This window comes from Narcine bancroftii, chromosome 13 (genome assembly GCF_036971445.1).
Source record: "Narcine bancroftii isolate sNarBan1 chromosome 13, sNarBan1.hap1, whole genome shotgun sequence".
Taxonomy (NCBI): Eukaryota; Metazoa; Chordata; class Chondrichthyes; order Torpediniformes; family Narcinidae; genus Narcine; species Narcine bancroftii.
In genome coordinates this window covers 75801538-75827363 of record NC_091481.1, presented here as the reverse complement: position 1 = coordinate 75827363, position 25826 = coordinate 75801538, and the positions used below count along the sequence as shown (strand labels likewise).

The window sequence follows — 25826 nt, the reverse complement described above, 5'->3', positions numbered from 1 at the left end:
CCGCTTTGATAGGACAGTCCTGCTCCATGTGTTCGGGTCATGGACCAAGATTGGACCATTCTGGACATATTCAGATCCTGAGTATTGGGTGGAGAGTCTGGGACTTGGGAACGGTTTGTGTCCTGAGCTTAGGGGCTTGGGAATTGAGTGAGGGGCTTGTCATTAGTTTGTGTCTGATCTGGGCTGGCCCTGAATCTGTTCCCAGTGCTTGGGCCTCAGTCTTGAAGATGTGAGAGAAAACAGACCCATGTGAGGCAGGAGACCATGGGTTAGTGAGTGATGGAGAGGGTAGCGTGGAGTGGCCTTGGGTGTGGATTAAGGAGTGCCTGAGCAGATGATCCCTCCCCAGCATTATCCATCCCCCAACGTGAACCCAATGGTTGTGGGTTCAGGTCCTGTTCCAGTCATAAGATCTGCAGATCTAGGCTGGTTCTCACCCCCAACCGAGCCTGGCATAAAGCGTAGATTGGGATGTTGCTGTGCATGTATTTTGACAACATCGGTCATAACGAAGGGAGGGTGTTGGAGGGTTGGCGAAAATAGCTAGTGCCCAATGCAGTGGTGGGTCAGAGTTCCACAGCACAGATACAGGCTGTTCGTCCCATTTTGTCCATGCTGACCAAACTGATCCCATTTTCCTGCATTCTGACCTTATTCCCAACCCCTTCCTTTTGAATAGACCTTTTAAATATTATCATCATCCCCGCCCCTACCACTTCCTCTGGCAGCTCATTCCACCCGCCCACCACCCTGCCCCTTTCAAATCTTTCGCCTCTCACCGTAAACCTATGTTCTCTAGATTTTATAAACCTTGACAAGGCACTTGGCCTTCACTGATCGAGGTGTCTGTGTAAAAGATGGGAAGTAATTCTGCAGCGATAGAAAACCCTGGATAGGCCACATTTGGAGTGGAACATGGAAGTCTGCAGATGCTGTGATTGTAGGAAAAACACACGGTAAAAGCTGAAGGAACTCAGCCGGACTCGCAACGTCCACAGGACGTAAAAATATATTACTGACGTTTCGGGCCTGAGCCCTTCTTGAAGGTATTTATAAGTAAAAAGGCTTTTTTCTCTTTCAGTTTTTATTGAGACACCTGTCTGCTTTTTTGCTCTTAGCTTCAAGAAGGACTCGGGTCCGAAACGTCAGGAATGTATCTTAACCTCCTAAGGGGGCTGGAAGATCGGCTGTTCTCCCATTGGGCCGCATTTGGAGTATGGTGTACCACACTGTGGACAGGAAGGCTTTAGAGAGTGTGCAGAAGAGATTCACCAGGGTGTTGCCTGGATTGGGTATACAGAGAGATTGGGTTGTTTCCACTGGACCAGAGGAGGCTGATGAGAAACTTGACAGAGATATAACACGATGAGAGACATAGATAGCAAGGATCATTGGGGATGATTCTGGGAATGAAAGAGTTATGTGAGAAGCAATTGGACAGCTTTTGGCCTGTATTCATTTGAATTTTGGAGAATGAAGAAATTGGGGTGGGGGGTGGGGGGATGTCTCATTGAAATATTTTGAATATTAAAAGGTGTGGACAGAGTAGATGTAGAAAGGTTGTTTCCCCGTGGTGGGAGAGTCTAGGACAAGAGGGCACAACTTTAGGATTGAAGGGCGTCCGCATAGAACAGAGACGCGGAGGAATTTCTTCAGCCAGAGGGTGATAAATCTATGGAAGTTGTTGCCACAGACAGTTGTGGAGGCCGGGTCATTGGGTGCATTTCAAGGCAGAGATTGATAGATTCTTGATTAGTCAGGGCATCAAAGGTTATGGGGAGGAAAGGCCGGGCAGTGGGGCTGAGTAGGGAAATGGATCAGCTCACGATTAAATGGCAGGGCAGACTTGATGGGCTGAATAGCCTATATCTGCTCCTATGGCAGCTTGACAATAAACAGCATTTAGATTAACTTGCTTCAGTTGGAATGGGATAAATCTTTTAATTTCTAATTTAGACATATAGCACGAGTCCAGCCGCCCAATTAACCTACACCCTAGGTATGTGGGCCGAAATGGCCTGTTAACGTGCTGCATGGCTTCATTAAAAATTAAAAGGCTGGGTACTCCTGGGATAAGTAAATGGCAGTGAAATATTTACAGGTACAAGGCACAATGGGAGGGTTGTTCATTGAGGACCAGCAGGGCTGCAATGGGTCAAGCAGCCCACCTCAGATTGCTGAAACTATTCTCCCACTACTTCTCTAGGGGATGTGGTAGGAACAGGTATGATAGCGGTGCTTAGGACGCTTGGATGGAAATTTTGCAGATGCTGGGGTCGGGTGCAATACACTGATGTGCTGGAGAAACTTGGCAGGTCACGCGGCGTCCACGGGGAGTAAAGGGGCGCCAACGTTTTGGGCTCGGGCTCTTCAGGTAGAAGCAAAAAAAAACAGGCAGGCACCTGAGTGAAAAGGTGGTGGGGGGGGGGGGAATAGGGAGGAGAGGGAAGGGAGGAGTACAGGCTAACAGGAGAATACAGTAGAAGAGAAAAAAAGCTTGAGCAGTGGTAGAACATTACAGCTCAGCACAGGCCCTTTGGCCCACAAAGTTGTGTCAACCCATAAATATCTACAGAGAATAATGAAACCCTCCCCACCTCTTAACCCTCTATTTTTCTTTCATTGATGTACCTAAGAATCTCTTAAATTCCCCCTATTGTTCCAGCCTCCACCATCCAAGTCTTCATTTTCCCCACCCCAGCAATGCATTCCAAGCCCCCACAAGTCTTTTTTTTAAAACTGACCCCTAAAACTCATCCCTTCACTTTGTACAGATATCCTCTGGTGTTTGCTACTCCTGCCCTGGGAAACAGGTGCTGACTGTCTACCCTATCTATACCTCTCATAATCTTGTAGACCTCTATCAAATCTCCTCTCATCCTTCTGCGCTCCAAAGAGAAAAGCCCCAGCTCTGCTAACCTGGCCTCCTAAAACACGTTTTCCATCCTGGCAAATCTATGCACCCTCTCCATTAGCTTCCAAACCTTTCACATCGGTGGAGGGGACAGCCTGAATGGACAGGAGAGGGAGTGGGGAGCCGGATGGAAGGAGAAAGAGAGAGACCGTGGGGAGGCGGTTCATGGAAATTGGAAGTCGATGTTAATGCTGTCTGGTTGGAGAGTGCGCGGATGGAATAATAGGTGTTGTTCCACCAATTTACGGGTGGCCTCGGGTTTGGCAGAGCATGAGAACATGGACAGATGTGGGAATGGTTGGCCATTAGGAGGTCCTGGCTCAAGGACCTGTTCCTGTTCAGTTCCTCTTCTGCCTCCTACTCTGTCACCTCTCCGTGTACCGCACGCCCGCCAGTCTTAGTCGCCTTGACCCTATTCTTGTCCCTGGCAGGTGAGGACGCAAAGATGGATGAAGAACAGGGCCCCGAGTCAGCCGTGACCTCCCGGCCGGACGACCTCAGCCAGGATCTCCTGACGTGCGGCCGGTGCGGACACAACTTCCTGCTCCGCCACATCCTGGACTTCATTGAGCACAAGAGGCATGACTGCCGCCGGCCTGCTCTGCTCCGGGAGTCCCCCGGGGGACCACCCTCGCCCCTCGCTACCCACCAGCTGGCGCATGGGGCCCTGCTCGGGGAACACGAGGCCGCACGGGCACTGGACTTGTCAGACGGCGCGGGCAGAGACACGCCCACCACAAGTAAGTCCATGTTACTTTCCCCTTTCCCCCAAACCTTCTGCTGGACCTCCTCCATGGTGTGGCTGCCTCAAAGACCCAGCCATCCAGGTCCGATCCTGTCTGGGCAGTGTCTGTGTGGAGTCTGCATGCTATCTCTGTGACCAGGTTCCTCCCACATCCCAAAGTCGTGCAAGTCGGTTGATTAATTGGACCCCCTCGCCCAGTACATGGGTGAGGGGAGGGTTAATGAAATGTGGCAGAGCCACCCACCACAAAAGCAGGTTCTTCAGTTCATCACATCTGTACTAGCCCCATTAATTGCTCATAAGGCCCCCTCTCTCCCTTGGCCATTCAAACAGTCCATGTGTGGTTCAAACCACCAGGGGAAAGCCAAACACTGTTCAGATAAGGAGATAGAAGGGAAATGGGACTTCTCCCAGAATGCAAAGCTGGCCAGCATGAAGGAGTTGGGCTGATGGGCCTATTCCATCCTGTTTGAGTCTTCTAGGACAGCACAGTTGGCATAGTGGTTAGTGCAAGGGCCAGCAATCGGGACCGAGATTCGAATCTCACGCTGTCTGTAAGGAGTTTGCACGTTCTCCCCGTGTCTGCATTGGTTTTCTCCAGGAGCTCCAGTTTCCTCCCACCCTTCAAAACATACCAGGGGGTTAATTGGGTGGCACAGGCTCGTTGGCCAGAATGGCCTGTAAATTAAATGAAAGATACCTCTGTCACAGGGAACAGCTTACGATCTATCCCAATCTCTGCCACTCTTCATTTGTAAATGTCCATTGAACCTGCCCCATTGCAGCTTTCTGCTCTAGAAGGACAAACAGCCCAACCTAAGCTGTTTCTCCTCATAGATGAGATGCACTATCTATCCCCAGGCAACATCCTGGTGAATCTCCTCCACACCCTCTCAAAGGCAGAGAAGGAAGTGTTTCTCGCCGTCTCCCCTGAGAGCAGCGACTCTGCCGAATTCTCTGCCCAGGGAAGAGGTGGAGGCTGCCCTTTTGAACGTGTTTAAAGGAATGCAGCCCTGTAATTGGCCCTACGAGGCCATGCCACCCAATTTGCATCCCATGAACCTACACCCTGGATCGTTTTTGAAGAGTGGGAGGAAACCGGAGCCACTGGAGAAAAGCCCACGCGCAAGCAAACATGCAAGCGCCTTACAGGCAACGTGGGATTTGAACCTGGTCCCGATCGCTGGCGCTGTAACAGCGTTGCGCTGACTGCTACGCCAACCGTTTAAGGCCCAGTTTTTTAATACCAAGGGAAAAGATGGGTCATGGGGGAACAGACAAGTCGGCGGCCAGATCAATCATGGTCTTATTGACAGGTTTGACAGGTCGAATGGCCGACTCTCGGATTCTTAACAATCATGGAGTGTCAGGAGAATAAAATGGGGATGAATGCAAATGGGGGCCTGAAGGTATGTGCAGACTCACTGGGCCGAAAAGCCTATTTTTGTAGAACCAGGCCTCTCTTCCCTTTGCTGGGTTCTAGTCCTAATGAGCCTTCCACCCTCCCTCGCCTAATCCTCAACGTGGGGTATGGCTCAGACTCTGTAGCGCCCCATATCTCAGCTGGAGTAAAGTTCACAGAGACAGGGAGGGGTTGGAACAGCACGCTGAGAATTCTAGTCCTTGGGATACCAGCAAGCTGGGGGGGGGGGGGGTGGGAGGAAGAAGAGGGGCGGGTTGTAGTAGGAATTGGTGGGGCGGGGGAGACCAGCGGAGCTTTGGTTGAAGTCAGCAACCAATTGCCATAGGAGGTTCACCGGGTTGATTCCAGAGATGGGGGGCAGCCTATGAGAAGAGATTGGGACTGTGGAATTTAGAAGATTGAGAGGGGATCTTATAGAAAAGTATAAAATTATGAACGATGTAGATAAGACGGAGGTAGGTAAGTTGTTCCCATTGGTAGGGGAGACAGCCTCAAGAGTCAGGATAGCAGATTTAGGACAGAGATGAGGAGGACCTGCTTTTCTCAGTGGGTGGTGAATCTGGTTGGAGAGGTCCCAGACAGAAAATTAGATGCTTCTCCTCCAATTTACGGGCAGCCTTGGTTGGACAGTTCACGAGGCCATGGACAGACATGTCAGTGCGAAAGTGGGGCGCAGGATTGAAGTGGTTGGCCCTGTCACTGATGCGCACAGAGCAAAGGTGCTCAGCGAATCGATCTCCCAGTCTGCACCTAGTCTTACTGGTTCACTGCGGTTATCCCAGAGACGCCTTGTAACAACGTAAAACAAAGCAAGAGTGGTCCATAGAGACCTGCTCTGCCATTCATTGACGATCGTGGCTGTTCTACCACAGTGACTTCCTCTTCCACTAACTCCTACTTGTATCCCATGGTTCTGATCTCGGTCTCCCCACGCTCAACTCCGTCCATCACCGTGTGACATCTTCGTGACTTTGAAAGGCATCTTCTCTCAAAGTGAGCAACCCCAGTCTTTGAAGCTCTCCTGGGTTGTCACTCCTGCACCCCCCTCTCCCTCCCCATCCTCCCCCGACCCCTGGCCAGTGGGCAGAGGAGAGGCCTCCACCACTTGGCAGATTCAGGGGCAGTTGATGGGGTCGCTGGGATGGGGAAAGGAGAGTGGGCGCTGGGAAGGAGGATCCTGGCTCTGAAATTGGACCACGACTCGTAATGGGAGTGGTCCTTGGGGGGGGCGGGGGGTAAAATTCACCCCTCAGATCACATCCGAGCTTGAAGATTTAAACAAGTCTCAGGGCCTCCATGACAACAACCTGTATTTGCATGGTGCCTTATGTAGAGATAATGGGGCAGACAACCCAAGGCCAGATGTGGTTGGTTTAAGGAGCCCCCTCCTTAGAGGAGAGAGAGGCGGAGAGATTGAAGGAGGGAACTCCAGAGCTGAAAGTACAAGAATATTAGCAGTGGGGATTCTCGAGGGAGATTAGAGAGTCCCCTTTACAATAGTGATCTTGTACCATTTGTGAGGAGTTTAGTGGAGGTGGAAGGGGAGGGGGGCGCGGAGAAGCGACCTCTCCCCTTGCCTTCCTCAATGCTGGCAGGAGTTCAATTTTAAATTTAGACATGCAGCACGGTAACAAGCCATTTCAGCCAAGAGCCCATACTGGCCAATTACACCCTATTGACCTACAGCCTGCAGTACGGTTTGAACGGTGGGAGGAAACTGGAGCCCCTGGAAGAAACCCACACAGACACGTGGAAAATGTACACGCTACTTATACACAGCATAGGTGATGGGATTCGAACCCCGGTCCCAATCGCTGGGGCTGTAACTGCGCCTCAGGTACCAAGACTTGAGGTCAGTGCCCAACCCTAATCCATCCACTATCTTGTCTGGGAGGGGTTGTCAGCTGTTCTGTTCCCTGCAGTGCTGGGAAGGCAGTAGAAATGCAGGTCTTTTAGCTGCCTTGGCCCATCGAGAGGGCAAATGTCATAACTCCTCCCTACCACCAGTGTATCTACCCCTTGCCTGCCATTCGAACACCTTTCAGTGGGTGACTGGGCATCCCTTTCCCCCGCCCCCCACTTCCCCCCAGTTGGCGGAGGTTCTATCTCCAGCTGCATCCTTGTACACAGTTGGTTGGCCTGTGGCCGCTGGCTGCAATGGGTCTGAGAGACGAACAAAATGGAATGTGTGTGGTGAAGGTAGAGGGAGAGAGAGAGAGAGAAAAAAAACCCTTTGGCCTGAAGGAGGAAGTGAATATTCAAATTTCACATCTGTAGCACGAAACTTCTGCTTTTCCCCTGAGCTGCCAGCTTCATTCACCCTCATCAGGCCTGTCGCTGCTTCCTCAGGAGGAGGCCTGAGGTCTCCATGGTAACGGGCCATGGGGCTCACCGGCAGCCGGGCCTGATGGTGGCTGTTTTGATGTGGGGGGGGGGGTTAATTGTAAGAGATGTATGTTAGAATCAATGGCATTTAAATTGACAATGTTGCCCTCGTTCCTTTTCTCTGTGTGCATGTGTGTGTGAGATAGAGAGAGGGAGAGAGACAAGGGAGTGGGGGGGGGGGGAAGTGTTTGCATTCGAGATGCCCTCCGAGACTCCAAGGCCCCAGTCGCCTCTCGATGCGATGCAACCAAGAGCGCTGGCATTTGTTTTCTTGTAGGTTCTTCTCACTGAGTCAAACCTGTCCAAACTAGTACGTGGCCGACACGCCTTTAACCTTAGGGCTCCTGGACGTGTGCCAGGGCAGGCTGTGAGATAAAACCAAACAGGTTTATTAGAGGAAGCATCAGTTGTGGGCGGGCACTTGAGGGAGTGTGTGCCAAGCCTGAGAAGGGCAGGATTGTACGCGCCTGCCTGGCTCGTCTGCGTGACAAAGGCCTGGTCAAAAGTGCTCATCCTGCTTCCGTCAAAAGGGGTAATGAAAAGGCTCCTTGTGCTGGATTCTCCCCGCCCCCCCCCCCACCCCCGAGCACCCTAAGCATTGTGGGAAGCCCTATTTGCCTTGGAAAGGTGTGTTTCAGGGAGCTGGTTGACTATGGGTTTGGTGGCCCACAGGGAGTGTGCTCTGTTTAATGCACTAGGACCCCTGGAGGCCCTCTGTGGCAATATAAAAGATCCTGATTCCTGGGGTATGGTGGGGTGGGGGGGTGGGAAGCAAGGAGAGCTCGCTTTACCTACCATAGTCCACCTCACTGTCACAGAGCCAGGCTCTTCAAGCCACTAGATCTGTGCTGACCCTTGGTTGACCTGGTCCCCACATTTTGCACACTCTCCAGGTTCCACACCTCACCCATGTTCTGGGTGCCTTGCAGAGGCAGCCCATGAACCGACCGACCCATCACCATCTTGGGATGTGGAAGGAAACTGGGTTGGGCAGGGGAGTCCCCAGGAGGGACTGGAGACTGCATCACCGTTCGCCATGTCATGACGCACATGCTTTCTGAAAGGCTGAGATAAGGTGAGATGAGAACTAAGGGCATGGGCTCAAGATTGAGGGTAGCAGATTTAGAATGGAGGTGAGGAGTCAGTGGTAGGTAAATAATTGGAGGGAGTTCTGAAGGACAGGATATATAGGTATTTGGACAGTCATGGGCTGATTAAGGATTGTTAGCACGGCTTTGTGCGTGGTAGGTCATGTAAAATGAATCTCGTAGAATTTTTTTGAGAAGGTTACCAGGAAGGTTGATGAAGGAAAGGCTGTGGATGTTGTCCACATGGACTTTAGAAAAGTCTTTGACAAGGTCCCACATGGGAGGTTAATTCAGAAGATTATATCACTAGGAATCCATGGAGAAGTTGTAAATTGGATTTGTAATTGGCTATGTGGGAGAAGAAAGAGGGTGGAAGTGGTTGATTGCCACTGGAGGCCTGCGATTAGTGGTGTGCCTCAGAGATCGGTGCTGGGACCACTGTGGTTTGTTGTCTATATCAATGATCTGGATGATAATGTGGTGAATTGGATCAGCAAATTTGCTAATCACACAAAGATTGGAGGCATTGGAAAGATTTTCAAAGCTTGCAGAGGGATCTGGACCAACTGGGAGAACGGGCCAAAAATATGGCAGATGGAATTTAATGGAGACAAGTGTGAGATGATGCACTTTGAAAAGACAAACCAAGGTAGGAGATACACAGTAAATGGTTGGGCACTGAGGAGTGCGGAGGAGCACAGAGATCAGGGATTCAGATACATTGTTCCCTGAAGGTGTTGTCGCAGGTGGACAGGGTTGTAAATACAGCTTTTGGCATCTTACCCTTTATAAATCAAAGTATTGAGTATAAGAGTTGGGATGTTATGTTGAAGTTGTTTAAGACATTGGTGAGGCCACATTTGGAATATTGTGTGCAATTCTGGATGCTTAACTACAGGAAGATAGAAAGAGTGCAGAGAAGATTTGCTAGGATGTTGTCAAGTCTTCACGAATTGAGTTATATGGAAAGATTAAGGGAACGATGAAGAATGAGGGGAGATTTGATGGAAGTTTACAAGATTATGAGAGGCATAGACAGAGTGGATGCAAGTAGGCTTTTTCCACTTAGATTAGGGGAGATAAATACGAGAGGTCATAATTTTAAACTGAAGGGTGTAGGATTTAGGGAGAACATTAGGGGGAAGTTCTTCACTCAGAGAGTGGGGGGAGTGTGGAATGAGCTGTCATCTGATGTGGTGAATGCGGACTCAATCATGTGTTTTAAGTATAAATTGGATGGGTGCATGGATGGGAGAGGTTTGGAGGGTTATGGAACGGGAGCAGGTCAGTGGGACTAGGGAGATGATGGTTGGCACAGACTAGAGGGGGCGAATGGCCTGTTTTCTGTGCCCTAGGGTTCTATGGAAGTCTTATGAAGCAGAGCTGGGACTTTTTGGTGAAGGATGAGAGGTGAATTAATAGATAAGATAGAAAAAAGGCACCTTTTTCCCAGGGTGGGAGAAGCAAACACCAGAGAACATCTGAATAAAGTGAAGGGAGGAAGGTTTAGGGCAGGCATCAAGGGTAAGGTTTTTACAGAGAGAGTTGTGGGTGCCTGGAATGCCTTGCCAGGTGTGGTGGTGGAGGCTGGAACATTGGGGCATTTAAGAGACTCTTAGATGGGCACATGGATGGAAGAAAAATAGAGGGTTATAGGTAGGAAGGGTTTAGTGGTTTTTTTTGGTAGGTACCGGAGTATACAGGTTGGCACAATATTGAGGGCCAAAGAGCCTGCACAGTGCTGTAGTGTTCTATGAACTGTGAAGGTGGTGAGTTTGTGGTATTCACTGACCATTGGAGGTGATCTCAGTAAATATATTTAAGACAAAGTTGGATAGATTTTTACATAATGGGGAAAAGGCAGATCGGTGGAGATGAGCCCATCATCAGATCAGCCACGACCTCATTGAATGGTGGAGCAGGCTCGATGAGCCAGATGGCCAATTCCTGCTCCTATTTTTAATCTCATTGGTGGCTGTTCTGAGGTTTCACCCCACACAGACACAAGGAGAATGTACAAACCCCTTGCAGACAGCAACAGATTCGAACCCAGGTCACTGGCGCTGTTCGAATCTGGCACTGTCTGCAAGGGGTGTCTACGTGGGTTTCTTCCGGGTGCCCCAGTGTCCTCCCATCTTTCAAAATGTAACGGGGGGGGTTGTAGATCAATTGGTGTTTTCTCTTCTGGGTGGCACGGGCTTGTGGGCCGAAAGGGCCCTTTACCGTACTTTAGAGGAGAAAATGACTCCGTCAAAATCTACCAATTCAATGTGTCACTGTGGGGCATGATGTCTGGAATCCTGCAGCAGGGGTCCGCAGGCCTGGAACAGGAGTCTGCAGGTCCAGTCTTTGAATCCCAATATTCCATCTAGGTTTTCAATAATTTTAATAATTAAACTGAGAGATCTTGGGCATTCAAAAGTGCCACACAATTTGATAGTGTTGTTAATAAGCCGCAAGGTGAGTTGGTCTTCGTTAACCGTGGGAGCAGGTTCAAGATCCGTGAGGTAATATTGCAGCTATACAAGACTTCAGTTTGACCCCTCTTGGAATATTGTGTTCAGTTCTGGTCACCACATTACAGGAAGGATGTGGAGGGGGTGCAGGGGAGAGGTTGTTGCCTGGATTGGAGACCGTACCTCATTGCTGGCCTGTGGAACCCCTCCCCCCCCTTCCTCCATCACTTTGAACGAGGGGGCCCATCCTTTAGGTTGGAATAGTACACCCTCCCCACCAACCCCCCTCCCCCCCCCCCCACACAGTCGAATACCCTCATTCCCTCCCTTACCCAGAGCTCACCCCGCCTGGTGGAACAAGACCCTTGAACTCAGTGGGAGGGAGGAGAGAGGCTTGACTTGGCATCCCACGGCCAGTCTTGAGTTACACGCCATAATGGTTGCCCCTGGTTACTGGCCTAGCTGTAATCTCGCACCACACAGGCCCTAAGCAACTCCGCTGTGAAAACTGAAGCTCTCAGTCAAGCTTTTGTTAATTTGCATATGAACATATGTCTCCAAATCCCTGAAGTAATGTCTGTTCATTAATATTCCTCCTTGCTCTGAATCCTGGGATATTTTCCTGTGGGATCTTCTGTTCATCGTTCAAATGAATACGAGGAAAGTTTTGGGGGGGGGGTGGGCCGGGGGAGTGAAATTTGCATTTTTTAATTAGTCTGGATAATTATTTGCTGAATATTCATTCAACACACTCCCTCTGGAATCATCCCATTGGAATCCTTAGGGGGCCCAGAGTAACATCCTTGTCCTCAAAATCCTGAGAGCATTGCAGAATTGGAACGCGCCTGTGTTAAGGCTATTTGATGCTTCTGTAAATGGAAAACAACGCTCGAAACTCAGGTTAACCCCAAGTTTACGGTGGCTGGATTCTCCGCTTTGCACCCACTTTCAAAATATTCACCCACAGGCCCATTTTACAGAAGGCACAGGCAAACCGGATGCAATTTTAAAAGAAAATTATTCCAGGCCCGCTCAACCTGAGTGACAGCGGCCTCGACCAATAATCTTCCTCATCTCTGCTCTGCAGGGAGATGACAGAGCTGTTGTGGCCCTGTGGTCTGAAAGCCACAAACGTAAGTTCGAAACCCACCGTGTTAGATGGGGGAATTAAATTTGGTGAATTTGGAACTAAAATGTGACGTGTTGGGGGAATACACGGTGGAGAAATAAGCACATGAAAAGCCCCCTTTTGGAAATGGGAGTTACAGGTTGGTCAGCATAGAAGGAAAGGGCCAAACATCTGTCTTTGATGTGGAGAAGATTTGATGGGCCCAATGGCCTACCTCTTCTCCTTGTAAATATTTCCAGCTTGTTATTTTAAGGCAAAAGAGAAGCCCCCCCGCCACCCCCCCCCCAAAATGGCTGCCCTTCAGGGGTTGGAAAGATGTCACTCTTATCCACTCCAACCACCTCTCAGAACAGGACGTCAGAGCCATTGCCTCTCAGTGCAAGAGGCCCGGGTTCTATCCTGACATGCGGTGCTGACTACATGGAGTTTGCACATTCTCTCTGAAGTCCCCTAAACTACAGCCTCCCCTCCCCTTGGGTGCTCCGGTTTTCCCCCCCCCATCCGAAAAGGACACAGGGCCCGGCCGCCAGAGGGTTGTGATTCCCGACCCACAGATGCGTCTTTGATTCAAAGTAGAAACTGGGGACACACAACAGGTCAAATGGTATACTTTATATAGCAAAGGTAAAGGGGCACCACAGTTTTCGTATCGATCAGCGCAAATCCGTTGCAGCGCCAGCGATCGGGATCGGGGTTCGAATCCCATGCTGTCAGTAAGGAGTTTGTCCGTTCTCCCTATGTCTCTGTGCATTTTCCCCAGAGGGCCAGGTTTCCTCCCACTGTTCAAACTGTACTGGGGGGTTGTAGGTTAATCGGGTGGTGCGGGCTCATGGGCTGAAATGGCCGGTTACCGTGCTGTACGTCCAAATTTTAAAAAAAATTATATATAATCAATTTTTCAGGCTTGAGCCCTTCTTTAAGGTATGAGCAAAATGTGGGCAAAACAGTGGGGAGAGGGGTGGATAAGGGAGGGAGGGAGGATACAGCAACAAACAGTGGGGTGGCTCTGTGGATGGGTTTGTTGTTGTGAACTACCAACTAGTTCACAGGAAGAATCAGCTCTGTGTCGTTGATTCACTTCCCATCTGGTGAACTAGGTCTGAATCAGACCTGGCTGGGGTAGGGATTTCATCAACCCACTTGCAAGATCCCATGATCGTCGCTAGCGTACAGTATGATCCCATAGTGCTGCTGGTTCAAGTGGCGGGGGTGGAGCAAGGGTCAGCCCACCACGTCCCCCACCCAACCACATCCCCTTGCTGTGTGCCGCACAGTGATGGGAACAGATTCACTCTCTCCTGTCGAAATCCAATTTCTCAGCATTCCTTGGGCATCCACCCTAGCTTCTCCTGCCTCGCCCTGGCCCTATCCTCAGATGGGGTTGTGGTTCCATTTATCATTCACAACACCACGTCCTCCAGGCCACTCCGAAAGAGACTGAGAGACAGGCCTACGGTTGCTGAAGTACTTGAAATCTCCACGATTAGTTCCTGGGATGCCACCATGCAGAAAATCCAAGTGATACAAATATTTGTATTTGGAGTTACCTCAAGAGGGAGCAGAAAAGATTCACAAGGATGTTACCTGAGCGAGAGGGCTTGAGAAACTGGATTAACTGGACCATTATTCCCCAGAATGCAGGAGCCTTCGAGAGGCTTATGAAGATAGGAGAGACATAGAAAGGGTAGACAGCCATAATATCGTCCTGTAGATCTCTGCTTGGAGGTCAGTGACGAGCAGAGTTCTTCAGGGATCTGTTCTGGGACCCCGGCTGTTTGTGATTTTTATAAATGACCTGGGCAAAGAAGTAGAAGGAGGGGCCAGTAAGTTTGTGGTTGACACGAAAGTTGGAAGAGCTGTGGCTGTCCTCAGTTACAATAGGATAGAGGCAGGATGCAGAGTGGGGCAGAAAAGTGGCAGATGGGGTTCGATCCAGGTAAGTGTGAGGTGATGCATTTTGGCAGGTCAAATTGGAAGGCAGGGAACATGGTTAATGGTCGGAAACTTAACAGTGTGGAAGACCAGAGGGACCTTGGGGTCCAAACCCATAGATCTCTCAAGTTCACCACGCAGGTTGATAGGAAAGTTAAGAAGGCCAATAGCAGATTGAGTTCAGGAATTGTGAGGTGATTTTGCAGCTCTATAACTCTGGTGAGACCACACTTGGTTATTGTGTTCAGTTCTGGCCACCTTATTATAGGAAGGATGTGGAAGCCGCGGAGAGAGGGGCAGAGGAGATTTACCCAGATGTTGCCTGGATTGGAAAATATATCTCATGAGGCCAGGTTAGCAGAGCTGGGGCCTTTTGGAGCGAAAAAGGATGAGAGCTGACTTTATTTCAGATTTACAGCATCTGCATGTTGCTCTTCGAGCCGTGACCATCTGACTTGTGGATGCCCAGTTCAAACCTCACAGCTGCAATCGGGGGCTTTAGTTCAGGACAGAAACCTGCTGTGGGGAGCTATCACGAGTAACAAGTCTGGTGAGTGGTTGTAAAAACTTCGCCCATTTCCTTCGGGGAAGGAAATATGTCGCCTCAATGTGGTCTGGCCTGAATGCGACTCTTTTTGCGTTTGACGGCTCTTGGCCTGTGCTCGTTGGAATTTAGGAAAATGAGGGGGGGGGGGGGAATCTCATTGAAGCATTTCATATGTTGAAAGGTGTGGACAGAATAGATGGAGAAAGGTTGTTTCCCACGGTGGGAAAGTCTAGGACAAGAGGATTGAAGGGCGTCAGAGGCTGAGGAATTTCTTTACCCAGAGGGTGGTAAATCTGTGGAGTTTGTTGCCACAGGTGGCTGTGGAGGTCAGGTCATTGGGTGTATTTAAGGCAGAGATTGATAGGTTCTTGATTAGCCAGGGCAAAAGTTATGGGGAGAAAGCCGGGCAGTGTGGTTGCGTGGGGAAATGGATCAGCGTGGGGAAATGGCGGGGCAGACTCAATGGGCTGAATAGCCTATTTCTTCACAAGTCTTATGGTCTTAACACCTCCCCAAATAATACCAGCAGGACCAGGGTTGTGCAATGAAGGGCCGGGGGGGGAGGGGGTCAGAGAAAAATCGGATGAAGAAGAACGAGGGGAGATTTGATGGAGGTTTACAAGTTTATGAGAGGTATAGACAGAGTGGAAGCAAATAGGCTTTTTCCTCTGCAATTGGGGGAGATAAATACGAGAGCTCGTAGCTTTCAGCTGAAAGGGGGAGAAGTTTAGGGGAAACATTAGGGGGAAGTTCTTCACTCAAGTTGGGAGTGGGGAATGAGCTGTCATCTGATGTGGTGAATGCGAGCCCGATCGTATGTTTTAAGAGTAAATTGGGTAGGTACAGGGATGGGAGAGGCCTGGAGGGTTATGGAATGGAAGCAGGTCAGTGGGACTAGCAAGATGATATCTAGAGGGGCTGAATGGCCTGCTTTTCTGTGCTGCAGCATTCTGTGGTTCTATAGATATGTGGATAGGATGGGTTTACAGAGATAGCCAGATGGGATGAACGTAGGTGGGATATTTTGATGGTCAGGCCGAAGGCTCTGTTTCCCCACTGTGTGACTCAATGTACAAAGATTGCTTTTTTTTTTGTCTTTCTATATCCTGTGATCACCCTCTCATTTGAAAGCAACACCTCAGTTCTTTATGCATTAAGTGTTATTCTAAACTCCTCAGGGCTGCCAAAGAGAGTGGGCAGTGCTATAACTATGACTGCTGCAGAGTCTTGTACCTCTGCCGAAGGAGGGTGTGACCGCAGCCTCTAGGCTTCGTGCTACGCCGGCTCACTGCTCCAGGGGCCCCAGCTTCGATCCTGACCTTGGGTGCTGTCTGAGTGGAGTTTGCAAGGCATCCCTGTGACCCTCCACCACCCCCCCCTCCCCTCCCCCTTCCCGGAACTGGTTCCAATGAATTGCTGTGTGGGGAGTGAGATCTAGGGAGGGAGGGGTGAATGTGTGGAGAATAAAAAGGGATAGGTGTGAATGTTTGCTGGGAGGTTGGCATAAACCTGATGGGCCAAAGAGCCTGTTTCTATTCTGCATCGCTTGATAGGCTGCAAAGGAACCCTCTCTGGTGGGGGTAGGACCTTTGTCTCATTTAGATCAGTATCCAAACTGTACAGCAGGTCAAGGTGGGTGGTGTTTAAACAACCTGGATATGATGGATTGGGGCTAGCAGGCTATAGAAGGGCCAAATTGGCTCCTCATCATCAGTATAATGAGATGGCAAAGATGGTACAAGTCCGTTTGCTCACGAAACAGGGCAAGGGAAGGAACAAGGTGCTTATTTCTCTCAAATATCCTCAACATACGAGTGGGCAGCCATTCAGCCCCTTGAGCCTATCCCACTATCTGTGCAGCCTCTTAATTCTTCCTTGCTAAACAAGGCCTGTGTCTCCAGCCTTGGCAGCACTTGGAAGAGGGGGCTGCACGTGCCACATGTCCCTCAATGCCCTGACAAACCCCCCCTGGTGATTCTAGCCTCTGCTCTGAGTATTGGTCATCAACGTACAACATGGAAATGGGCCCTTCAGCCCCTCTTGTCCATGTGATACTTGCCCACAACCCATTACACCTTTCCTATCTGAGTACTTGTGCAAGACCCTTGTAAGACATAGGAGCAGAAATAGGCCCTTCAGCCCATCGAGTGTGCCCCACCATTCAATCATGAGTTAATCAATTTTCCCACTCAGCCCCACTGCCTGGCCTTCTCCCCGTAACCTTTGATGCCTTGGTTAATCAAGAACCGATCAATCTTTGCCTTAAATACACCCAATGACCCGGCCCCCACAACTGCCTGTGGCAACAAATCCCACAGTTTACCACCCTCTGGCTGAAGAAATCCCTCTGCATCTCTGTTCTAAGTGGACGCCCTTCGTTCCCCAAGTTGTGCCCTCTTGTCCTAGGTTCTCCCACCGTGGGGGAACAACCTTTCTGCATCTACTCTGTCCATGCCTTACAACGTTCCAAATCTACCTCTGGCAGCTTGTTGCAGGTGATCACCAGTATCTGTGCAGGAAACCTTAGCCCTGGCATCTCCTTTTAATTTCTCTCTCTCTCTCTCTCTCTCTCCTTATACCTGAGCCATCTATTTCTAGACTCTGTGGGGAGAAAAGATTTGGACGATCTGTCCTGTCTGCACTGCTCCCCTCTGTAAGTTCAACCTTCTTCCTCCTCTGTTCCAGTGGGAATCATCTCAGCCCATCCAATGTCTCTCCTAATGTAGAGCCTGCCATTCCAGCCGATCTCCTGCCCTCATCAGTATCACACCCTGCCTGTGGTGCGGCGACCTGAACTGGAAACAGTACTCCAAGTGCAGCTGAACACATGACACATGTCGTCTCAACTCAAAGCCTTGACCAATGATGGCGGACGCACCGAATATCTCCTACACCATCTTATCCTCCTGTGTGGCTACTTTCCAGGAAATGTTCAGATCTCTCTCTGTATCAACAATCCCTTAGAATTTGACTCTCAAGGTGTATTACCTAACCCATGTCTGGATTAAACTCCATCTGCCACCTCTCTGCCCAATCCTCCAGCACCCACACACACACACCCACCCACACACACACACACACACACACCCACCAACACCCACACCCATACCCACGTCTACACACACCCACACACACATACACCCATACACACACACCCACACACCCATGCACACACACACACACCCACCCACACACACACACACACATACCCACCCACACCCATACCCACATCCACACACACCCACACACACACTCATACACATACACTCACACACACACCCGTGCACGCGCGCGCGCACACACACACACACACACACACACACACACACACACACACACACACACACACACACACACACACACACACACACACACACACACACACACACACACACACACACACACACACACACACAGCCCTGAAGCTGGGAATGGTACCAGGAGCTGGTTTAGCAGGTTGCCACAGTTTCCATTGTGTCGTGGAAAGGAACCCTGTTAGTCTGTGCAGGCTCATAGAGCGGCCACATTGCATCATTAACCTGTTCTCCTCGAGTTCCCCGTCCATTCCCCTCCCCCCCTCAGATTATACCCCTTGTCATATACGAGGGGGCATTCACATCAGCCAATTGACTGACTAACTCGCACATCACTGGGTGACGTGAGAAGGAACCCAAGCAGTCACAGGCATTCAAACTCCATAGAGACAGCACCTAAGGTCACTGAAGTGGTGAGGTAGTGGTTCCACTCTGTCCTCTGGTAAATGTGGCCGATCTAACTTAACGGGTGCCACGATTAGTGTAGTGATTAGCGCAATGCTGTTGCAGCGCCAGGGACCGGGGTTTGAATCCAGCGCTGTCTGTAAGGCGTTTGTACGTTCTGCGTGAATTTCCTCTGGTTTCCTCCCACCCTTCAAAACATACGGGGTGTAGGTTAATGGGGTGTAAATTGGGCGGCACGAATTTGTGGGGCAAAAGGGCCAATCACCGTGTTGTATGTCTAAATTTATATTTAAATTTAAAGCAGGTAAGAATTTTAAGGAAGGGATGAAGGCTTGGTTGGTAAATGTGGATGTTTAGGAGAGGATTGTGGGTCCAGATCCCAACAGGCACTGGGAAGGAATCCTGGTGTGTGGGGATCACCGGTGGAGATGAGGAGGGATATCATGTCCCAGAGGGGAGGGGGAGGAACCAATGTTCAGCGCTGCTCCACCATCCGGTAGAATAAACTCAGACCCGGCCTTCGCCCCCATTTCCCAGAGGGACGTCGCGGGGAGGACGTGCAAACTCCACTCCCACAGCGGCAGCGGTCGGGATCGAACCAGGGTCTCTGATCCTTCAGCACCGCCATCCCTCCCATTGGGCATGCAGGGCTCAGAATAAAACAATTCAACTCCTAACCGCCCGTGCTTGGGCTGTAAATCTTCTGCTCGTGGTGTGGACAGAGATAAGCAAGTTCAAGTTTATTTGATTGTATCGGGGGTACAACCCGATGAAACAGAGTTCTCTGCTCCACAGAGCAAAACACATGTGCAGACGTAACATACATGCAGGACAAATTATACATATACAGTACTTGTCTTAAAAATAAATATGATTAATTAAATAGTAGTCTTGGAGAGTTGTTTTAGCAGCTTCCTCATTGCCTGGGGGAAGACACTGTTCCTCTGTGAGTTGGCTGAAGGCCATTTGTACAGTGTTGGGGGGAGCAGAGGAGCCCCTGATCAGTAGGGCATCTGAAGTGAAACACAGAAGTCTGCAGATGCTGTGATTGTAGTTAAAACACACAGAAACGCTGGGGGAACTTAGCCGGTCTTACAGCGCCCGTAGGAGATAAAGATTATATTACCCGACGTTTCAGGCCCGAGCCCTTCCTCAAGGTGTGAGCCAAGAACAGGATGGTTGGGGAAGGTGGGTGGGGTGGGGGGTGTCCAGATCAACAGCCAATAGGTGTTAACTGGATATGAGGAGAGGATTGATTTGGGCTCTGTGAGAGGAGACAGGGGAAGAGGAGGGCAGGGGGCCAGTGTTTTAATGGGAACTGGAGATTTCAATATTAATGCCATCCGGTTGGAGGGTGCCCAGATGGAAGATGTTCCTCCAGTTTGAGGGTGGTCTCAGTGTAGCAGTGAATGAGACCACGGTCAGACATGTCAGCATGGGAATGTGACGGGATTCGAAATAGGCGTCCACAGGGAGACCTACGCAGAAGGGCTGGAGGAACTCAGCCGAGCAGACGTCTGGAACAGGAAAGAAAAGAGCCACGCTCACAAGGATATGGTGGCTCCCAGTAGCTGAATTGAATTGGTCCAGTCGACAGCTATCCCGAGCTCTGCAATGCCATTGCAATCCAGAAAATCAGGTGCTGGAGTGTTCGTTAGCTGCGGTGCCACCTCCCTCATTGGAACAGTACGGTTGGCGTAGCGGTTAGCGCAATGCTGTTACAGCGCCAGCGATCAGGTCCAGGGTTCGAATCCCATGCTGTCTGTAAGGGGTTTGTACATTCTCCCCATGTCTGCGTGGGTTTTCCCCGGGTCTCCAGTTTCTTCCCTCCCTTCAAAGCGTACCCGGGGGCTGTAAGTCAATTGGGGTGTGATTGGGCGGCACAGGCTTGTGGGCCGAAAGGGCCCATTACCGTGCTGTATGTCTAAATTTAAATTTAAAATCTACATTTCTTGGATGTTGCATAACACACCCTGGGATGAACTGTAGAAAGGTTTTGCAGAGGGATGCCGTTTATCTGGTTGTAATATTCGGTATAACTATTAATATTTTACACCTGCACTTGCTTCCTGCCGATTTATATATAAAACATATTTGGTCCAAATGTGCTGGTGTAAATTCGCGTACCACCCGTCATGCCTCACTGGGTCACACCTTTAACTCAGAGTCAGAGAGTTGAGAGATCGACTCACATTTGGCGGACTGGAGGACTGATGTTGGACACACATCTCCTCCCTTGTCAAGGAAGGCACAACAGCAATTGCACTTCCCGAGAAGACTGTAGCGGCCAGGGCTACCGGCCGCCATCATGTCAACCTTCTACAGGGGCTCTATCGAGAGCGTTATAGCGCGAATAAAAGCTCTCACTCACGACTGGAGGGAGAACAAACGCTTTTGTTAGCTCATAACTATAGGTGGTCTTCGGAACGGTTCTTTGTTTAGGCCGGAAGCCAGGGTTATGTGTGAGCAGATGGGGGCAGAGCCAGACATCAGCACAACACCCTACCAGTGAATCCCAGTTCACTGCATTCACCCCTTCCTGTAGAATTTAGGGTCTGTGAATTAAGACAGAGACACGAGTTCAGAAAAAAAAAATCCAAAATATACAGTTATTTACAAATTTACAGATTTAAGCAGTCCAGGGGTCTGGAGATCCTGGTGGAGCGTCTTGGCCCCGGGGGGCCTTGGACTCCTTTGGTCTTCTGGTCCCCTTGAGAGGGAGGAGAGGTGGGCTGGGTCTCCAGCTCGACAATGGAGGGAGATGCACTTTCCTTCTGGACTGAATCTCCCGAGGCCCTGACTGGGGGCGGCGAGAATAAGTTCCGCGGCTCGCAGGGCACCTGAGGCAATGGACCCTCTGTTCTGGCGGGTGGAGACGATGTCCTCCCTCGCATCCAGGTATCCACAAAGGTGTACGGGGGATTGGTGTGGAGCAGTTTCACCCTTTCCACCAGGGGGATCGGTCTTGCTTCTCCTCACGTGCTTCCTGAGAAGGACTGGACCAGGAGTGGTGAGCCAGGTTGGGAGTGTAGTTCCCAATGCCGACCTTCTTTCGAAATTGAATAGGAGCTCCAGAGGGGTAACGTTGGTCACGGTACATAGTAGTGACTGGATGGAATGGAGCGCCATAGGGAGGACTTCCTACCAGCATGTCTGGAAGGCCTCTTGACTTCAGGGCCAGTTTGACAGCCTTCCAGACCATGGTGTTCTCCTTTTCAACTTGCTCATTCCCCAGGGGGTTGTAGTTAGTAATCCTGCTGGACGCCATGTCCCTCACCAGCAGGTACTGATGTAGCTCATTGGTCATAAATGTCACTATGTACATAGCTGGGATACCCGAACAGGGCGAAAATGGAATCTCGGGCCTTTATGACTGACGAAGAGGACGTGTCTGGACATGGAATAGCAAACGGGAGTACTCGTCAATAACAGAGAGGAAGAAGGTGTACCCGTTCGTGGAGGGGAGAGGTCTCTTAAAATCGACACTGAGCCATTCGAAGGGCTTGGATGACTTGATCAGGTGCACCTTTGCAGGGCAGTAGAAATGTGACTTGCACTCTGGGCAGACCTGGCAAGATCTGGTCATTTCCCTGACATCCTCCATGGAGTAGGGCAGATTGCATGCTTTGAGAAAATGAGCCATGTGGGTGACCCCTGGATGGCAGAGCTCATTATGCAGAGACCGCAGTTGTCCGGTGTGTGCAGAGGCACAGCTTCCTCTGGATAACGTATCTGGGGGGTTCATTAAGGGCTCCTGGCCGATAGGCAATGACATAATTGTAGTTGGAGAGTTCGATCCTCCACCGAGCAATCTTGTCATTCTTGATTTTTCCCCTCTTGACATTATTGAACATGAATGTGACCGAGCGCTGGTCAGTGAGGAGCCTAGATTTTCTACCAACCAGGTAGGGTCTCCAGTCCCCTATGACTTCTACAATAGGTGGAGCTTCCTTTTCCTCCAATGGGTTCTGGAGCTTATGGCCTTGCAATGTCCGAGGGAAAAAAAATGCAACCAGCCTGCCCACCTGGTTCAAGGTAGTGGCCAGGGTAACGTCCGAAGTGTCACTTTCCACTTGGAAAGGTACATTCCCATCCACCATGTGCATGGCGGCTTTCGCAATGTGGTGGTTAAAAGCCATTTGGGCTTCTGCCGAGAGGGGGAAATTAGTGGCTTTTAAGAGAGGGCGAACTTTATCAGTGTATTGAGGGATCCATGGCATAATATGAGGAAAACCCCAGGCATCTCCTCAAAGCCTTTGTAGTCCTGGGAACGGGGAGCTCTAGCAGGGGGTGCATCCTATCGGGATCGGGGACCAATGATGTCATTCTCCACAACGTAGCCAAGGATAGCCAGCCGTTTAGTCCTGAATACGCACTTGCTATAAGTGAGTTTCAGGGCTTTCGCCGGGTGGAGAAAACTGAAGGTTGGTGACATGGTCTTCTAAGGTGTGGCCACAGATGGTGACATTATCGAGGTAGTGGAAGGTACCCTTCAATCCATACTCATCCACCATTCTATCCATTTTCCTCTGGAAGATAGAAGCCCCATTAGTAATACAGCTGGTGATGAGCAGCTTTCAGGTGGATGGTCGAATAGACCCGATACTACACAATATCATTCACCATGTCCGAAATGGGGGGGGGGTATGTGTCCAGATGTGTGTACCGATTAATAGTTTGGCTATAGTCAATTACTAGCCTGGACACGTTTTTGCCTTTTACCACTACCACTTGCGCTCTCCACGGGCTGGTGCTAGGTTCGATGATACCTTTGTCGAGTAGTCATTGTGTCTCAGACTTTATAAAATCTCAATCTGCTGTGCTGTACCTCCTGCTGTTAGTAGCAATGGGTTTGCAGTCTGGGGATAGATTCGGGAAGAGAGGTGGGGGGGAGTCGATATTCAGTGTGGAGAGGCTGCATATGGGTTCTGATTAGGGGCCCTCCATTCTGAACCGTTATGGGGGGAGGCGACCAGAATACTCCAAGTTCACACTTTTAAGGTGACTCAGGAAGTCCAGACCCAACAACACCAGAGCACATAATTCATCAAGTATATACAGACAAAATTTACAGAATCCCCCCCCCTTCAAACGACAGATATACAATGTTGTTGAATATGTGTGGAATGGGAATGAGACGCGAGAAATAGGGCTGAGATAGCGGGAGCAGCTGATCCTCGGAAGGGGTCACCTGGGTGAGCGAGCTCGCTCACTTCGAGTTCGTCGTTCTCGAACTTGGCCTGTTCCAGCGACTTGACCAGTTCAACGTGGCTAGCCAGGTCCTTCTTTCCTGACCTCGAGCAGACCCCTGCGACTAGAGTGTTCTGGATCTGTTCTTCCTCGTGAATACGGCCCTTAGCCGCTTTGTACCTGCACTTCTTTGCAAGCATCCACAGATCCAGCAGGTAGTCGTTGATGGTCTCTCCTGGCCACTGGTAGCATAGAGTGAGTCGGTGCAGTGCTAGGACCTCGTTTTGTGACTTCAGGTACCAAGCCTTCAACGTCTCTGGTTGTGTTCAGGTAGGTCTGGAAGCAGTCTAGCCAGTACATGAACTCCTCAGCCACATCAGGGGACAGAGGGTCTATCAGTAGCAAACCAGGCTTGAGTAGCACTTCCATCGTTAGGGAATAAGCAAATAAAATTGTAGCATGAATAAAAGCTCTCATGACTGGAGGAAGAACACACGCTTTTATTAGGTTATAATTATGGGTAGGGTTTTACAGTGGTCTTCAGAAGGGTTCTGGGTTTAGGCGGGAAACCGGGGTTATATGTGAGCAGATGGGGGCGGGGCCAGCCATCAGCACAGCACCCTACCAGTGAATCCCAGTTCACTGCAAGCATCCTGGCCGGCTGGATCACAGTGGGGGACGGTTGCTGCAGAGAAATAAATAGGAGGTCAATCCACAGGACCATAAGAGTGACAGGGAAGATCACTGGAGTCTCCCTCCCCCCACAACAATGTGATCTACTGGAATTGTTTTTCTGAATATTCATTGCGCTTGTAAAATGGTTAAGGACGCCTTCCAACCCACACACAGCATCTTTCAGGAGGATCGGAGCCAGCACCACCAGGCTGAGGTACAGCTTCTCCCCAAGGGCAGCGAGAACACTGAACGACCAAAGGAACCGCTCACTCTCACTATCGGAGACTCCCATATTCATGAAACAATATTTATTTGTCTATCTGAATACTTGTCCCGCATGTGTATTGCTTTTTGGTATTACGTCTGATTGTGTGCCTGCGTGTTTTGCACCAAGGACAGGAGAACGCTGTTTTGCCGGGTTGTACTTGTGCAATCGAATGACAATAACCTTGACTTGAAATCCAGGTTCAGGAGCTGAGGGATCGTCACAGGCAAGTGGTCCAGTGAGCCTAGATGCTTATTTGGAAGTAGGGGTGGGGAGGATGGTGAGACAGTGGTATTGGCGAGCGGCTGGAGCCTGCAGTGTACCGCCTGTGGATGAAGTGAGGGCAGGTTCCAACCTGGTCTTGTGCAGAAACCGTTCCAAGGCCACAGGGAACAGGTGTGGCGGTGGAACTAGAGACCAGTTTGGTAGATCTAGTTGAGCACAATGGGCCGAATGATCTCCTTCACCTTTTTTACCATTCTATGAATCTCTAATGTATCTCTCCCCAAAACAGACCTTCTGGTTGATTTCTTGTTGTTACTGTTGCAGAGATCTTCCTGAGAGTTAGCTTAGCAGTTAGTACAACTCTGTTACAGCGCCAACGATCGGGACCGGGGTTCGAATCCCGCGCTGTCTGAAAGGAGTTTGATGTTCTCCCTGTGTTCTGCGTGGGTTTTCCCCGGGGGCTTCAGTTTCCTCCCACCATTCGAAACATACAGGAAGTGTAAGTTAATTGGGCGGCACAAGGGCCTGTTACCTTGCTGCATGTCTAAATTTTAAAAAAAATAATAAAAAGTTCTTGACCGCTGAGGGGGGGGGGGAAGATGTGGGATAAATTTTTGAAAGGTTAAGGCTGTGGGGAACTGGAGCTGAAGAAGACTTGACAAATGGGACAGATCAGCCTTGGTCATGATGAATTGTGTGGCAGGCTAGATGGGCTGAGTGGCCTCTGCTGCTATATCCTGGCGTTGCTGCACGAGAAAGAAGCTAGAACATGGGGTTACCCTTTATTTTAAGAGAGAATTACAGAAAGCCCACTTCAAAAGTAAGGTGATTTTAATTTTCTCTTGAGGGTGCCATGGAGCCACAGGGCACAGCAACAGTCCTTTTGGCCCATCACACTCATGTGGACTTCCAAGAACCCATCTGTACTAATTCCACCTTACCCCATTGCCTTTGTACAAGTTCTCATCAAGATTCAGTAAACCCCTGGTATCTGGCACTGAGGTGGGGGGGATTGGTAGATGCCGGATAGTATATTTTCCGGTTGCTTGAGACTTACTCTAACAATGCCTATCTAATATACTTTCATTAAAAAATAAAGTTTATGTGGCAAAAAACAAAAATACTTACACTGA

General features: G+C 50.0%; 1 protein-coding gene and 1 long non-coding RNA gene across 3 annotated transcripts in view; both read left to right on the top strand.

Moving 5' to 3' along the window:
* znf296 (zinc finger protein 296) overlaps positions 1 to 25826 on the top strand; it is a 52625-nt gene that overhangs the window by 11220 nt on the left and 15579 nt on the right. For both annotated transcript variants that reach the window (XM_069910132.1, XM_069910131.1), the window contains exon 2: positions 3346 to 3654. In XM_069910132.1, coding sequence (XP_069766233.1) covers positions 3346 to 3654 — 309 coding nt within the window. The remainder of the gene's footprint in view (positions 1 to 3345; positions 3655 to 25826) is intronic.
* LOC138749069 (uncharacterized) lies at positions 7916 to 19226 on the top strand. Its single transcript, XR_011348391.1, has 2 exons — positions 7916 to 7999; positions 17305 to 19226. It is a non-coding gene; the product is annotated as an uncharacterized lncRNA (long non-coding RNA).